The following is a 17610-nucleotide window of genomic DNA, read 5'->3' as shown; positions in this document are numbered from 1 at the left end:
AGCTGGTGGTGTCAGGATTAAATGACAGTGTCACCTGCAAAGAAGCCGCTCTGTGAACCCAGAGGATGTCTGACATTTCTACGGGGACTTACATACAGAGCTACTTAAAGACAGTGTTCCAGGAGAAAACTACACACAGGAAAAGCTTGAAAGGGCTTTTTGTGGGGGAAGGTATAGCTCAGTGGTAGAGTGCGTGCTTTGCACACACAAGGTCCCAGTATCTTCATTAAAAAAAAATTTTTAAATAAGTAAATAAAACTAATACCCTCGCCAAAAGCTTTAAAAAGTAAATGAAAATCTAAGCAAGTTTTTTTTTTTTTAAAACTTGGAACTCTCTTTTTTAAAAATTGAAGTACAACTGACATATAACATTGTATTAGTTTCAGGTGCACAACGTCATGATTCCAAACTGGTACCCACTGCAAAATGACCCCACAATGTCCAGTTAACATCCATCAGGGCTAGAAACTTCCCCTGTGATGAGAACTTTTAAGACCTACTCTCTTAGCAACGTTACCAATAGCTGTGCCCATGCTGGACGTGACCTCTCTAAGACTTACTTCACAACTGCAAGTCTGTACTGCCTGCCCCTTCACCCGCTTTGCCCACCCCCACCCCTCCACCCTGCCTCTGGCAACCACCAGTCTGTCCTCTGGATCTATGAGCTTTTTTGTTTTTTGTTAAGATTTCACATGTAAGTGAGGTCATACAAGACAAATATTTGTCTTTCTCTGACTCATTTCACTTAGTCAGCATTGTGTCCCATCCACGTTGCTCAAGTGGCCAGATTCCCCACTTGTTTATGGTTAAATAATATTCCATCGTGTACACACCACACCTTCTTTATTCATTCATCCATCCACAGACACAGGTTGTTTCCAAGACACCCTTTTCTTAAGCACTAGTCCTGTCTTCTCACAGTTCCATGTCTCAAAGCCACGGAAGCTAAACAATGCACAACAGGTTATTCTGAATCATTATGAGCATTTATTAAGCACAAAGAGTACACTGTGATGGTTGCCCTATAAAAAGTTACTGATACAGTGTCCCTGCCACTGAGCTGACAGTCTAAAATGAGATACTACAAGAATGCTGTGAGCTTACCTCACAACTTTCCTAACCTGGAAATCGTTATTTTGGCAAATAAATGAAGCAAAATGACCTACCACTTCAGTTACAATGTTAATAAGGCTTTGAAAGTGATCCAAAGACTGTCTTACTCGTACCTAGGCATTTTCCCAATTATCCTAGACTTAGAAAGAACACTCAGAAATCTGGTAAGAACAGAAAGTGATTTCAGGCCACTTTAGGACTTTAAACAAGGAGATGCTCTCTAGCCTGAGTTTTTCCATGGAAAATGCTGTGAACTCCAGCAGTTTGTCCTCTGTTTCACTGACAGCCTCCCCACCCCTCCCCGCTTCCCACGTGTAAGGGCCCAGCAATACCCTGTCAAAGAAGAAAGTGTGTTTGGATAAAACCCCCAACAGCACTGGAAGTGTGAACTAACACTTCAAGAGCAGAGTGAGCAGTGGGACTTCTGGACACGAGATGTGAACCAACCAGTGGGTTCAGCCCACGCTGCATCCACTTGATCGAGAACACAGGTAAGTGGGCGTTTTCTGCCCCGGATTCCAGGGTGGGGAGTATCTGAGAATTCAGCAACAAGGCTCCAGGCAGCAAACCCTGCACTATTTTGCCTGTAACCACAGTATAGTATTTAACAAATATGCTGAAGACTTTCGTTGCTGGTCATCTATTGCTGCCAAAGGCACATGGAAGTGATTTCAATTCTTGCTTCAAATGCAAAGACTGTATCAGACCTCTGAGCACATAGTCTTAAACTGTATATTGATTATTTTCCATCACTGATAATTCTTTGAACCCTAAAAGAACACTAAAAAATAAAGTAATTGGTTATAAGTTATTTGAAAACTGAGATAGAATTTACTCTGTAAAGTGCATGCACAAACTTTAAAAAAAATACATGCATACAAATATTTAATGGCAGACTGGTAGCATCCTGAGTTTTTTTTTTTTAAATGGCAAAACAGTATTTCAGAAATTTTTGGAAAAACCCATAATTTTCACCTTAGAGGTCCATCTTGGCAACTGAATCTTTTACATAACACAGCAGCAGTAACATTTAAAAAATGTTCACAGAATCTGCTTTGCATACACATTTATGGAGAAAGAATGGTCCAGACACATCAGGACAAAACTTTTTACCAAATAAAATAATTCACTACTTTCGACCTAAAATCGGCCCTTAAACATCCCTCTTCCAATTTAGAAGTGTCACTTATACCTCCTACTTATAGTAAATGATTTGTAATGAAAAACTTGAAATTCATAGCAACATCATTCTCTCCTAATGAGATCACAGAAATTAATCTCAACGTGTTTCCCCAAAAAGGAGAAAAATATTCTTAATATACTCATAGCTGTGGCAAATGAATTTGAGTTTACAAATCTCAGTCAGTGCACTTAGCACTTATTTTTGGTTTGTACTGTGTGAAACAGCTAGAATTCCTGATTAATGTATGTATTTTTCTAAGGCAACGCAAGTTTGATTATGTATAAAGCATAGATACTAGCATGGTTATAAAGGCAATATGACTGATACATATACATTCACTTTTTAAGCAATACATTCCAAACTACATCAGATTTAATTTCATGTCCTAAGACTACATCTTTGACCTTAAGCTTAGACGCATAATTGCTGTACTGCATTAAAAAATACTTCATTTTTCCAAAATTGTAAAGTACACTGTATTTTCAAATACCTAGTATAAATTTTTTTGCACAAAATTTAAAAAGGAATACTATTAGCTAGCTGTAACTACTATGTTAAGTAATTGTATGAAGAAGTTAACAAGGAGAACAAAATATAAAACTAAGCATAATAATTACTGCATTTAACAATGACGACAAAAATCCCCAAGTCAAGTAGTTCTGAATAGACCTGCTTCTTGTCTTAGTAACGTGCGTATTCGTCTTACAGCCAGTAGTCCAATAAACGTACTGAGATTCTGTGAGATTTGTTTTTCTTGGCTGGTTATTTTTCTTTCCTATATCCTCTCCAACTGCACTTGTAATTATTTACCTTGAACTCAAAATAAGGTTCATATTTTTTATCTGAGTCCCGTAAAAGCTAACTCCCTACTTTCACTTTTAAAAGTTATATTTAATCTTTGGACCTTTATTAAAATTTAGCATTAACTTTTTTTTTTTTGCTATTAAGCCTACATTTCAGCACACTGACAAGGGTTATGAACAAAGGCAAATCTTGATTTCATCCATTTTTAAAATTTGATTCCACAAACTTTTTTCTTTTTTAACGAGAAAAAGGAGATGAAGTAAACCATTCCTGGTCCTCTCTACTTTCAGCTATTCTGAGATACAGCTTTAGGTAAGGGTGGATCAGGTCACGCAATCTTGTAATCTCTGATCTTTGCACAGAAGAGAAACAATAACTGAAAGCAGTTATTTCCTTCCTAAGGTCTCGGCTAGCTTCTTAAGTCTTTTCTTCAGCTCCAGCGGAAATTTCTCATAGCACTTCTTACAGACTGGCTTCATGTCAAACTCCACAAATTTATTCCTAAAGAAAATGGTTAAAAAGAGAAGAAATTAGTAGAAACGTGTTCGACATATGTACACAGATACAGAAATAATGTGCAGTAATTTTCTGGTGAATGAAGACACTGCATACAGCACGTCCACATTCATGTCAGCAAAACCTGCAACGCTGTAGTCTCAGTGCTCATCATTATAATAGACATACAAATTCATAACAGCATGTGAAAAAAGCTGTCCTTATGAACCGACCTCACGCCTCTCTCTGTGTGGTGCAGAAGGCAGAGCGTGCTGCACTGCACTCTGTGCTAAGGACACGGGGGACCTAACGTGAGCAGGTAGGTAAGGTCAACCACGTTTTAAAGCGCCACGAGAACACCTTCAAGAAGTTACTCAAAGCAGAGAGCTGTATTTCTGTAGTTTGAATGAGCCTCCCTTTACTGAAGGCAAAATAATCTTACTTAGTATTTTAAGGGAGGCAGCTGTAAGGCTGCGTCTTTCCTGACCTCCCGCCCCCAGCAACAACAGTCACCTTTAAGAAATCTAAAATAAGAACAGGTCATCTGGGCTGGCTGACAGAAAGTCTTAAATCACCCTCCGAGAGCACCAGTGAGCCAGGCTGCCTGCAGTTACGTCTGTGAATGGCATGAATTTATATGGAGAACTCAACGCGTTTTAAACGCCAGGGCAACACTCAATGTACTTGTAAAACTGCTCTGGGCAGGGGTTCAGACGGCCTCCTAACTCTGAGTAACGCACTGCCAGTTGACCATTGTAAGGGTTTATCACTGCTGAAATGTAGGGTCCTTAATGGTAATTGAGTGAACACAGAACTTTGTAACTTGTTAATTTTCTGTAGAATCACCCTAAGGAAGCATTTGTGGGACAGGTCCAATGACACAACTGTGACAAATTACTAAATCTGCTGATACAATTTTAAAGAACAACATTAATAACAAAGTTGATTCCTGACCACATTATTTAAAATGAGAAGTTTTACTTTGAAGCACCACAGAAGAGTTGTTTTCTGTTTTCCAGAGATCCAATGCTGACAGTAATTCAAACGTCACATTTCAATTGGCAGTTGGATTTAAATAGTACAGAGTTAAAAATTTCTCCCAAAGTCTTCTTAGAACAAAAGGTATAAGAACTGCCATGTTTTTGATAAAAGAATCACCGATCTCAGAAACGCTGCTAAACAAACCTCCCACTGTTTTAGTTTTATATTTGAATTTTAATTCCTCTTTGTGGAAGGAAACGTGAGAATAAAAACAAAACCTCAGAACACAACGGTAATGATGAAGGAACTGGGACAATTAGGCTAGCAACTGAAGAGAATCTCAAAGACTGAAATACGCCCCATAAAAATCAGGACTAAAATACTAGAGTCTGAAAACATCAAGAAAGTGAATTCCTAGCCAGTAGCATATGGGCACGGCGGGAAAACACGTGCACCCAAGGTAACAGCTGGCTTACTACGCACATCAGATGTCCCTGTTAGACGTGAGACGTGCCGAGAGGGTTTAGTTCAACACAGAACTCGGCATGTGACACTGGATTTACCGGTTATTTTAGTTTAGGCAAAGAAACCAAAAACAAGGGTTTTATCAGACAAAAATACTTTAAAGCTTTTCCAATATCTATTAAGAGATTAGAATTCTCCCCTTTGAATCCATTAAAAAGAGAGAGAGAGAGAGAGAGAGAGAAATGTGCACCACATCGTGATTTCAAACAGAGACGAGACAGTCTATAGGTGAAGGGAAATCAGTGGAGCACAAGCCAATATTAAGCGGGGACCTCAGCGAAGTGTATATTTTAGTAATTATGCAAAAGGGTAAACTCTGAACAGGAAAGATACTTCTATTTCAATCTCTGGCGGCTACCAACACAAGGAGAAATAAACTTCAAAAGCAAAAGATGAACAGAGAACAAAAGCATATTTGAAAGGACTGACCAAAGAAGCAGCAGAAGTGATGGCAGAGGGACAGGAAAGCTCACAGACAGACGGGCTTTTTCTTTTTCTGCTTGTCCTTATCCTTTGCTTCTCTCTCCCGTTTGGCAAGCCGCCTCTTAAATTCTTCTGGCATTTTCTCGTAACAGTGTTTGCAGACTGGCTTTAGATCAATTTCAACAAACTTATCCCTTCGCGCAGGACAGAGAAGGAACAGAAGAAAGAACAGCGAGCAGTTAAAGGGAGCACCTCCCCTGCAGGAGGCGGGGCAGGAGGAGCAGAGAGGACCACTCATTCTCCCTCAGCTCCACGGGCACGTGCACACGGTTCCCCCCGAGTTCCAGTCTCAGGACTTACTTGAGCGTTAATTTAGTGTTGCAGGTGGAGCAGGCGAAGCAGTTCACACACCAGGCCTTGTTCAGAGCGGAGACCACTGGGGGGAGGAGGGAGAGGAGGTCACGGACGCTGGGACCCGAGCTGGGAGCCCACACCGGCAGCTCGCAGGCCCCTGGCCCTGGGGGAGCTGCTTCCCAAGGGGCCTCCTCGCAGCAGAGTTAGCGCCAGAAACCACACACCTTTACTTACTAAGCCGGCCACCCTGGGCATCGACTCACCAAGGCCACTCCTTCACGTTATTAAAAGGCATACGACCCAAGCACTCGACTTCTGTCTTCCACAACCGGAGGCCCCTCTCAGGAAGGTACCCAGCCTCTATCTGGAGTTAACTGTCTCCCTCCGCTGAGCATCCCGCGAGGCCCAGAGATGGCAGGTCCCGGTCTCCACTCCCAGGCGCTCGCCCACTGCCTGTCCCTCCCACCACCGGCCAGCAAAGGACATGGGCTAATAGACAAGTAACACAAAACCAAGTCCAGACAATGTACTGAGTCTGTCTCCCAAGCCAACACCGAGGAAAGCGCTTCCTTCGACCATTCCCTCCCCCTGGCAGGCGGGACTTGAGACTTATTTTCAAAGGCATTAAGGATCTGGATCGCTCCCCTGAACTAATCCTCTTGCAAACTGCAGGTGGCCAGTGTTTTAGAAAGCGTTTCCTGAATCAGGCTGTCTGCCGAGAGCCACGAAGCAGGCTGGAAATAGGAACCTTCAGAACTTTGCCAGAAAGTTTCTGGCACCTGTGCTGGTGACTGTTGGCGAACACAGCTGCTTCCTTCCCACCCCAGTCAGTCCACCGTCCAGGGTGGCAAGTCCTGGAACCGCCGACAGACAGCTGCCAGGTGTTGGTGTCCGCAGGGTTCAAGTCACTCTTCCCCCTGCTCCTAAGCAGCTCTGCTCTCCAGTGTCTGCGGAATTCAGTCCCAGGGATGGGACAGGAGCAGACCTACAGCCCTGCGGCCTGGCCTGGGTGTTATTGGCCCCGGGCAGCAGTCTAGCCCCCAGGACACCCTCATCTCACTGCTGGAGATCACGTGGAAATACGCCAAAGGAAGAGAAAAGGGGCTGATAATGGTCACACCCCAAACAACCTTCTCCAGCTTTCACACCACCCAAGAGTTTCTGTGTCAAAACAGTGTCATAAAGATCCCAACAGAGCCTTACCGTCACCTTCTATGACACGGTTGCAGTGGAAGCAAACATCACCAAATAGCTGAAAATGGAAGAAAAAAAATGGTAAAAATTAAAGGTGTGTTACCACTAAGTATCAGAATGGCAAGCACTTACTATGACTTCAGCTCCTTGTACCACTTAAAAACAAGCAGCTGGCTAACTCAGTCCAGAATCCACCATTACTAGAAGAAATGAGTAAAAGTTCATGGATGAGTTTTTACTTCTTCCAATGAAAATAGTTCGTCATGACCCAAAACAAAAAAAGGCTCTGGAAATGTCCCAGATTTCGGGAGGTTAAGGGAACAGGAAAACTCTGGCCTGGGTCTGGTACTGGAGTGGGGAAACGCTGAGGGGACATGACTGGGCCAAGTGACAGAACTGGAATGAGCAGATTAAAGTGATCAACAACAATAGCCAGGCACACACGAGAGCTCCATGTTCCTGGGAGATATACCGGAGGTATTTAGGGGTAAAGGACCATGAACTTCTCATCAAACGCTGCAGAAAAAAATATGCATGTATTTGTTTCTGTGTACGCATAAATTTGCACATAATGAAATGTGCATTTATGTAAGCGTGTGTTTTTACAAAGACAGCAGGAAGTGCAAATAGTGTACCTGAGTAAAACATACCAGGGTTTTCTTTGAGTTTTTGTTTTGCAACCTTTCCGTGAGTCCGGAATGATTTTCCAGATAAAAAGTTAACAGCAAACCTCTACAGACCACGAGCTCTCCCTGCAGCTACGATGCTGCCAAGCGCACACTCCCGCAGGCACACGCCGCGTCCCGGGAGCCCAGTCAGTACCTGGTTGTAGTGGGTTTCACAGTACGCCAGGCCCTTCCGTTCATAGTGGCGATGTCCAAGAAATGGTTTTTCACACTTGGCGCAAACAAAATGCTGAAAGAAAGTGCATTCAGTCACTTGCAGATTGCCATGTCTTATTTACTTGATGAAGCAAAGCCCCAAAGCCTCAAGAGGAGAAATGGAAGCCCGAGGCAGTGACCTCGTTTGGCCCCAGGCAGCCCTGTGGCACTCACTCCAGCGCCCGGGGGCCTTGCTGAACAGCAGACCGAGGGCAGAGCGAACACAGAGGCCTCTGCTGGACTGGACCACAACACCTCTCACCTCCAGGATCCAGGAACAAAAGCACTGCCTGTGTCGTCGCCGGGACCACAGGTCAGTGCACAGTCTATGGTCCTCGTTTCCCACCAAGGTGATGGCCAGTAAGACGCCCACGCTCACTCTCCAGCATCTCCCAACCTTGCCCATCCACAGGCACGGCGGCGCGATGCCACAGGACTCACCTCCACGTGCCACTGCTTGCCCATGGCGTTGACCACGCGCCCCTCGATGGGCCGGCGGCAGGCGCCGCAGATCGGGACCCCCATCTTGTCGTGACAGGGCAGGCAGTACAGCTCCCCCTTCAGCTCCCGGGCGTCAGCGGTCAGCTCCTTCCTGTCCGCGGGGAAGACGCCAGCTGAGCACCACCCCGAGAGGGAGGGGCGGCCAGTGTGGCCAGCCCCCCCCCAGGAGGGGCCACTCCCACAAGCCCCGGGCTTCCTCGCTACCCCCGGAGGTGATCAGAGCAGCCTGACCCACAGGCTCGCACAAGCTTCGGGTCTGGTCAGAACACAAGTATCACGTGTGACAAATGTGTGAGCGGGCCAGGTGACATGCCAAGCCGGTCATGCCCACGCGTCCCCTTCAGAGGGCTGCAGAAGGCGGTCCCAGTGCTGAGCACGGGCTCGCAGACACCAGCTCTCCACAAAGTAATCGAGGACTGTGGGGCTGTTCCACTGACTAGCGCTGGCGGACAAGCTGCAGGGGCAGTTACAGGTTAACAGAAAATACACAAATGCCGGCCCAGACTGCTCCTCCTCCAGTGCTGAAGTGCACCGTTATCTTCAGTCTCTGGGTGAGTGAGCAGGCAGCCAGAGACGGCCCCAAACAAGATGCATTTCATGTTTTAAAAGATTCTTTAGGAGGCGGGCTAGTGAAAAGTGAGCAGGGAGGGCAGGCAGGAAAATGAGACAAGGCACAAACTGAACCCTGCCCTTCCTCACCTCCCTACCCCCAGAACACAGTGTGGACCTTCACGTTAACACCAGCCGAGTCTCTGCTTCCGTTACATTTTCACACCAGACAACAAATTCCAAAGCTCATGGCCTAAAAATTCATCTTGAGTTTTTGAAGGAAAAAAAATCCCCTTCAGATGTAAATAAAACAAAAATAAACACATGCAATTTAAGATAAAGCTCTACCTCTTACAACCATGAAAGTTGTGTATGAACAAAGGTAAGACCGTTGTTAAGTTTTTTTGGGGGGGGGCCTCCTGTACTGGAAAACCTAGTGACGGAGAAGTCTGGGGGATAACTGGGGATATTCCACTGTGAACTGACTGAAGGTGTCCTGCACGTGCACACGGGGACACACATACTCAGGTGTGGACACTGCTAACTACGTTACTGAATGGAGGGTGTGTCGGGACCCTCTCTACTCATTCTCTTGACTCTTCTACAGGTTTAAGGTTTTCCTGATTAAAAGTCAGAAATACTGCAGATAAACCTGACCCTCTATTCCCACCACCTGTGCGAGAGAAAAGGCGAGCCTGGCAGTACCCGCAGCTGGCGCAGCTGAAGTGGTCTGGATGGAAGGGGTCGTTCTTGAAAATCAGGGGCTGGTCGTCGATGAGGGCGTGGCACTTCTGGCAGACGTACTTCCCCAGGCCTCTGGCTTTCTCCCGGTTATGGCAGGGGCGGCACAGATGTCTGTACAGACAGAGCCAGAGCTGCATGAGAGCCCTTCATTTAAATCTAAGGTTCCTCCTAGTAAGTAAAAAAATGCTTCCCATACCTCTGAAAAGAAATTAACGAAATCATTTCTTTAAAAATGACTGCTGCGCTTGAAAGAGCAGAATCAAGCCACCGCTTTTTACACGATGAGTTATTTATTCCAACCGAGATGATCAGGCTGAGCCTTAAGAAACCCCCTTTGGCAGCCGCGCACCCCTGTGCAGGAGTGTGGGCACCTCCGAGACCGGCACGCGCACCAGACGCACCGGTGCCGCAGCCTCAGGAACCCCGCCCGCAGCCCCGGGAGGAAGCGGTGACCCCAGAGCTGCCCGCAGCCCTGGGAGGACACGGTGGCCCCGGGAGGACGAAGTGACCCTGCAGCCTCCAACAATCCTGGGACGACGCAGTGATCCCAGAGCTGCCTGCAGCCCTGGGGAGAACGCAGTGACTCCAGGAGGGCGCGGTCACCCGGGAGCTGCCCGCCCCGCTGGCAGGGGACCGCGCCTACCTCCCGGCGTTCTTGACAAAGCCGATGTCAGCCAGGACCTCCTGGCAGAGGTCACAGCGGAAGCACTCGGGATGCCAGCTGTTGTTCATGGCTTTGATGACCCGGCCAATGATGAATTCACCTGCGGAAAGTGACACAGACGATGCAGCCCCTCGCGCTCGGAGACGGCAGACTCGCGAGCACCTCCCCGCTGTGCCCACCGCGGGAGCGCGACGCTGGGAAACGTTTTCTTCCATCAGGTCCTGGTTCTGCAGCTGCCTCACCACATCCCTGAATCTGCCTGCCTTTCCCAAACGAGATGCTGGATGATGTCTCGTCCTCAGCAACTCACAAAGGAAACTCACTTTCTTGTAATGTGTACTTAAATGCTCCTTTGTCCAACCTTCTCAGTGCTGTTCCTGGTGTCTCCATCTCTGGAGGCCAAGGTGGGGGTGCGGGTAACATGCAGGCATCTCTCTGATGCCAAGCCTTGGGCATTGACAGGGAAAGACTGTTCCAGGGGGTCATGGAACAGACGTCCTGTCAGTCCTGAGACACCTCTCCCTGGAGTCAGCTGTCTGCCTGGGGTCAGCTCTCTCCCGGGAGTCAGTTCTCTCCCTGGGGTCAGCTCTCCCTCCCTGGGGTCAGCTCTCTTCCTGGGGTCAGCTCTCTCTCCCTGGGGTCAGTTCTCTCTCCCTGGGGTCAGCTCTCTCTCCCTGGGGTCAGTTCTCCCTCCCTGGGGTCAGCTCTCTCCCTGGGGTCAGTTCTCCCTCCCTGGGGTCAGTTCTCTCCCTGGGGTCAGTTCTCCCTCCCTGGGGTCAGCTCTCCCTCCTTGGGGTCAGTTCTCTCCCTGGGGTCGGCTCTCTCTCCCTGGGGTCAGCTCTCTCTCCCTGGGGTCAGTTCTCTCCCTGGGGTCAGCTCTCTCTCCCTGGGGTCAGTTCTCCCTCCCTGGGGTCAGTTCTCTCCCTGGGGTCAGTTCTCCCTCCCTGGGGTTAGCTCTCCCTCCTTGGGGTCAGTTCTCTCCCTGGGGTCGGCTCTCTCTCCCTGGGGTCAGCTCTCTCTCCCTGGGGTCAGTTCTCTCCCTGGGGTCAGCTCTCTCTCCCTGGGGTCAGTTCTCCCTCCCTGGGGTCAGCTCTCCCTCCTTGGGGTCAGTTCTCTCCCTGGGGTCAGTTCTCCCTCCCTGGGGTCAGCTCTCTCTCCCTGGGGTCAGCTCTCTCTCCCTGGGGTCAGTTCTCCCTCCCTGGGGTCAGCTCTCCCTCCTTGGGGTCAGTTCTCTCCCTGGGGTCAGTTCTCCCTCCCTGGGGTCAGCTCTCTCTCCCTGGGGTCAGCTCTCCGCCTGGGGTCAGTTCTCTGGGGCTTCGCTCCTCCAGGCTGTCAGTGTTTGTTAGTGATGGGGACGGGGGCTGATGAAGGGTCTCAGCGCTGTTCACTGGGGCGGGGCTGGAGCCCAGGGGAGTGAGTGAGGTCCCCACCTTCACTGCGCTGACCGTCCTGCGGGCTCCGCAGCGGACTTACCACATTGATGACAGCAAGGGGCGAAGAGCATCTGAAAGTCGTGCTCACAGTACTTCCTCCCTTCAAACTGAAACGCAAAGCACCGCCGACTGTCAGCAGGGAATCGTCACGGGAGGGATGTCCTTACCCCACGGAGTCACAGCAGGGTGTCTCTGAGCTGAGAGCTGTGCCCGGGACCTGCAGCTCTCCCGGGATGTGTGGAGCAGGCCTACCCTCGTCCCTTCCACATGCCTCCGTGTGGGCGCCGGAAACCCACACCTCGCACCTTGGGGCCCGACTACTGTTTCACAGGCTCCACCCCGATGAATCCCAGGACAGGTACAGACCCCTCTCCCCCAGAAAATGTGCACAAACTTACAAACCCCTTCCCACATTAAAAAAAAAAAATCCATAGTCAATATTGTCATATTTTATATTTAAACATTTTTAAGTGAGACCAAAACGCACCTTAAAAAATAAACGTATTCTTTTCTAACAGTTGGAAGGTTTATCCTTCATTTCTCTCCTTGAACTGTTTGCATTTCATTTTCCAGGAGGCTTTATGCTACCACAGCACTTTTCACGCTAATGCCTTTAACACATCACCCTGTTATACTTCTCTGCAATTATCTAGTGAGACGTTAAAGTTTGTTTTAATTTCTGAATCCATAAGGCCCTAAAGGTTAACGTCCTTTTTCTCCTGGACTGAGTTATCATGATAGTGATGATTGGTACACGAGTGATGGAAACATAAATATGTTACAAATGCTAAACTTACTATTTAATTATTTACATGAAAAGCGTATGTTCTTTACCCTCATGATTATGTCATGCATCTGCAGATAAAGGTGACTTACTGCTGGAAAACTCAGGGTCCAACAGTAGCCCTAGGCTTTATTTTCTGTTTTGGGGGCTGCCTGTATCCTTTTTACATAAATAAGTCACGGGAATGATGTAATGTCTTCCCTTGAATCTTCGAGCACCTTGGAAGTTATATGTCAAAACTCACACACTGACTATCAGAACCCATTTTTAATGATGTACCAGCTGTCAATTCAATTTCCTCAATTATTTGAAATGAGCTGCAGCTTCAGCTCATTCAGTTTATCAAAAGTATCCACTACAGCTAAACTGGCATTCCAGGTAAAGCAGGTTTATTTTGTGTGAGAAAAGAAGTCTTATTTCATTTCTAAATTCAAATGAATGATCTCTAATACATTTAATGAATCTCTTTTTTAAAGTTACAAACAGAATATAATAGACCAGTATGTTATCACTCCATATCTGGTCAAAATGCACTGTAATATGCAGCCCAAAGTAGAAGTTATTTACAAGGAGATAAACTCCCTTGCTGAATGCATATTATGTACCTACACAGAAATCTAATATTGAGCTTTTAAGCAGTAACTTCAAAAAGAAATAAAATATAAGAGCTCAGAAATAACTCCATTAATTTAGTTAGAAGGATCAACTTTGTACCTGCCACCCAGTCTCGATCAGCGGGAGGGGAGACAGAACCGTCTCCACCGTCACTGAAGGTCAATACTGAAAAGCTGGTCAATGAGAGCCACGCACCTGAGCCTTCAGGACAGGCGAGCACCTTGTGGACCTGTGTGCGTGTGTGTAAGTCATTAGTTTTTAAAATCAGTACTTTTTAATGGAAATGACTTGACCAAAAACCTGTCAGAATTTTGAGGCCCATGACTGAAAAGTTTAATGAGAAAAAGTAAAGAAACAATGAGCAGCTGCTTTGCATTTAATGAACGAGAAAGACACACACGACCTGAAAAAACAAAGCGAAGGTGAGCCCAGCGGGGGGCATGTGTGCTGTGCTGTCAGGAGGAGGCAGGAAAGGTGAGGGGCGTCCCGACGGGCAGCATGCGGTGGGGGCGAGGACGCCAATGTGGCCCCCAGCCTGGCTGACCCGGGGGCTGCCTGTCCTGAGGGCCTGGAGTCTCGCACCTGCTCTGCTGTGGACGCTCTGCTGGGGCTCGGGACACACTCACCCTTCACAACCTCTCTCCCCTGCGCTGTCTGCTTTGGAAGTTTGTGTCCTTTTGAAATTAGGGGATGAAACAGCCAAGTACTAAAAGACAGTTGTCTCCCCATGTTCTTACATGAGCCGTACACCTGCCCACAGAGCACTCAGCACGGCCCCAAGCCAGGCTTGTCTCAAAAGAAAGCACAGACGGCGGGGAAGACGGAAGCCTTGTGGGTTAGGGCCGCCAAATCTCCTCTGACTGGTGTCCCAGTGAACTCACCGCAGGGAGATCCCTCTCTTCTGGCAAGTGGGAGGGTGAGTGCTAACGTGAATTCAAGAATATTATCAGGCAAATCAATTTTAGGAAGAAGAATCCAGAAACTGGTTCCTTGAAACCAGAATCGGGTTCAGAAGAGGGTTCCCTTGAAGCCATCCCTACGGCAGTGCCCTGCACGGCCCGGGGTGTGTCCCTGGTGAGGATGACCAGAGCGGGAGCTCCTTTTGCTCCAATGAGCTGCCTCTTTCTACAGTGTGGAGAAGTGACCAAATGTAAAACTCTAGGATGTAAAAGGAAGAAAAGTCAGAAATCATCCAGTTGGAGGAATCAAGCTTCCATGAATAATATCTGCCTTTGTAGGCAACTTCACGCTGCAACTGGACACCGGTATAACATACAATCGGCCTACAGAATAAGAAATAATGCCCCAAATGAGTAGTGTTTTAACAAAATGCTGAGAGTCTGGGACCCACCACTTGCGGGGACCAGGAGGGTGAACTTCAGCCAAGAACAGCCCTGCTGTTAACTGTTCTAAGTTTTGTTTGGAGTTCTGTGAAGACTCACTATGGGGGAGAAAAGAATTCTGCTGCTTTAAAGAAAGCAAGCTCACAGTTAGACACTGAGCTGATGGTCTCATTTCAAGTGCGGTGCATCAAGTCCTCACTGGTTTGCAGTAAGCGGCTGTGAGGTCTGTGGCTGGAAAGGCTCCCAGCTGGTCTCCCCTCCCAGGTTTCGGCTTCCTGATTAATCAGGACCCCGTACTGGAGGAAATGAGGGAAGAAACCTCTCTGTAAAAGGTCTTTCCATTAAATCACTCACCATAAACTGGTCTTTCCTGTTATGCATTTGTGATAGGAAAAAAGGTCCCATTTGGGAAATTCAAACTGAGAAACAAAGAAACCTGAGGTGTGAACCAAGACTCCCGCCCCCGGCGTGTCCTGGGCCAAGCTGGAGAAGGTGGCCTGGCCACAGGTCCATTCGTTCAGTCCACCCCGTCCGTAACCTGGCTGGAGTCATGTCACTTGGTGACTGTTGGTCCCACTTAATTTCATGAAACATTTTCTTTGCAGAAAAAATTAAGATAATCGTTTTACTGGAGAAAACCTCAAATGCCATGAAGTCAAGTTAATGAACCAGTGTGGTGGCCCCACGGTCAGTGTTAGGGCCCATGGGCTGGACACATACTCCCCCTGGAAATGGCGTTTACCAGCTGCTCATGTCACCAGGACTGGACATTTTACAAATATTCCTTGTACTGGAGGTGGATGGGCCTTGGCCATAATTACCCACTTCAATAAAAAGCCTTAGATCTGAAAAGGTTATGTTGGGGACGGATACCCATATTGGACACTAGGGGACCAAACTAGGTTCTAACTCGTCTGTGTTACAACTCTCCTGCTGTCAGGACGCTTCAACACCTGTAGGTGTCCAGGAAGAAGAGGCGAGTTCCCATGAGTCCCTTAAACGTGCTCTGGGGTCTGACCTTGTCACAGGCTCAGAGACTGGGGGGCTCTGTGTGGCTCCCTACACCCCCCACCCCCTTCTCCCCCTGCTGCCCCTCACGTCACCCACACAGCCCTGCCCTCCCACAGCCTCAGGGGTCCCTCACCCCCACCCCTTGCCTTCGTCCTCTGCTTCCATCCACCCAAACTGTCCCTTGTCACCTCCCCCGTAACAAGCCATCACCCTTGACAGAAAAAGAGACTCCATTCCTACTGCTGGAGTTCTTGTAGGGGATGCGTGTTTCTGGGGCACAGCAGGGGTTGCAAAAGCGTGTTTGAGTGAATCAAACAGCATTCCCCAATGCACGCTCCAGAGCCACGTCCCTAGACACACTCAGCTCTGCATTTCACGTCCCCGTGACAGGAAGCAGCCTCCCGCAGGCTGGCCGGGAGCCCCTCCCGGGGTCACTGTTTCTGTGGGAAACGCTGACTGACAGGCAAACAGCTGACTGACTAATGACCTTTAAAAATTACCCTTCCTTCCTCAGGAATGGCTCCTAACACAGGGGAACTTAGAATCTGCTCGAAAGAAGAAATCAAACAAGTGCTATCTCTGGCTGTCACACAACTGTGTGTACACATATCACCCCAGAGACACACACGTGGGTAACACACACTAGCATGCGTGGGGCTGACCACACATGTCCATGCACACACATGCGCACACACACACACACACACACACAAGCATCCACATTCACGGGCGGGTCATTCCCAGACCAGTCCCAAAAGCAGATGTGGGAAGGGGGTTTCAGGACTGGTCTGAACAAACACAAAGAAGTGTCGACCGGGTGGTAAATACCCACGGGATCAGCAAGAACATGGATTTGGAAAACACAGAGCAGAGCTGGATACGGACGAGGTCCCCCCACCGAAATGGAGTCTCCAGACAAGAGGTGGGCTGTGGAGGTGGTGGGGAGCGATACTCCGCGGAGGGGCAGCTGCAGGGCTGGCGAGGGGGCCTGGGGCAGGAGCAGCCCCGCTGGGAGTGACGGCGAGGGGAAGGGGAGGGCGGGTGCGGCCCGGACCCACCTCGTAGAACAGGCCCTCCGGGAACTGCTGGAAGCACTGGGCGCACACGAAGCACTGCTCGTGGTACAGCTCGCCGCTGCTGTTCACCATCTTCTCGGCGGGAGCGAAGCCGCCCCGGCAGCGCTCACAGCTGGCGTTGGCCAGGGCGTTGGCCATGTTGCTGCAACACAACACGCAGGGCAGGTCAGGATGTGGCGCCCCCAGGTCACCGGCACCCTGCTCGCCGCCCCCTCGGATCCCTGGTCCCTCCTGCGCACGGCCCGCCTGCGGGACCAGGGCCAGTGAGGCTGATTAAATAGCGCAGGACCCCAGACTCGCCCGTCCTGTGGCAGATCCTGCTAGGACTCAGCTCTTAAACCACAGGTGCCTTAGCCCTGTCCTCCCGCTGGTAAAACACACACTGAACACTAATACCACAAAATGCATCCTAAAGCCACAGAATTTCCATCGTGCACATCAGTTCACAGGTGGTGGCAGAGGTTCAGAGCCAATGAGCCAAACTCCCCAGAGCTGTTCAGTTAGTGGGAGACACAGGCCTGGAACCCAGGTCCCCACCCACAAGCCACAGCCAGGTGACAGTGTCCGCGTCAAACTCTGGAAGGGACATCAGAGGGACAGGTGAGGAGAGAGAAACCACAAGACCCCTGGCTGGTGACCACCCCTGGTCAATAAACGGCCCACATCCACCTAACCCTCAGGGACACAGTCAAGCCTGGAGTCAGGTGCGTATTTGTTCTGGACTTCACAGAAGGAACTGCTCTGTCTCTGAGCGGCCTCAGGGTGACCATCCCCCAGCAGAGCAGGCATGGGCCCAGCCAGCTCTGTAACTTCCAAATTTATTTTCAGATATTCAGACGCCCACTCAGAGCACATTCACTGCCTGTTGTGTCGGGTTCCAGGGGTGGCTTCTGCTCACCCAGACATCAAACCAACCCACCTCGTGAGGTCACTGCCC

At 48.7% G+C, this 17610-nt stretch overlaps 1 protein-coding gene across 6 annotated transcripts in view; it reads right to left on the bottom strand.

Moving 5' to 3' along the window:
- Positions 1-964: 964 nt before the first annotated feature.
- LIMS1 (LIM zinc finger domain containing 1) overlaps positions 965-17610 on the bottom strand; it is a 74005-nt gene continuing 57359 nt past the window's right edge. For 5 of the 6 annotated variants that reach the window (XM_032493664.1, XM_032493663.1, XM_032493665.1 and 2 more), the window contains 10 exons: positions 16656-16815; positions 11885-11951; positions 10391-10511; positions 9709-9858; positions 8395-8545; positions 7895-7987; positions 7082-7130; positions 5885-5960; positions 5531-5718; positions 965-3601 (listed from right to left, as the gene is read on the bottom strand). In XM_032493664.1, the coding sequence (XP_032349555.1) occupies positions 5571-5718; positions 5885-5960; positions 7082-7130; positions 7895-7987; positions 8395-8545; positions 9709-9858; positions 10391-10511; positions 11885-11951; positions 16656-16815 (1015 nt within the window). In that variant the 3' untranslated portion in view covers positions 965-3601; positions 5531-5570. The remainder of the gene's footprint in view (positions 3602-5530; positions 5719-5884; positions 5961-7081; positions 7131-7894; positions 7988-8394; positions 8546-9708; positions 9859-10390; positions 10512-11884; positions 11952-16655; positions 16816-17610) is intronic. The other variant, XM_006176585.3, reaches the window with a different exon arrangement.

This window comes from Camelus ferus, chromosome 12, assembly GCF_009834535.1.
Source record: "Camelus ferus isolate YT-003-E chromosome 12, BCGSAC_Cfer_1.0, whole genome shotgun sequence".
NCBI lineage: Eukaryota > Metazoa > Chordata > Mammalia > Artiodactyla > Camelidae > Camelus > Camelus ferus.
This window is presented reverse-complemented; position numbering and strand designations above follow the sequence as displayed.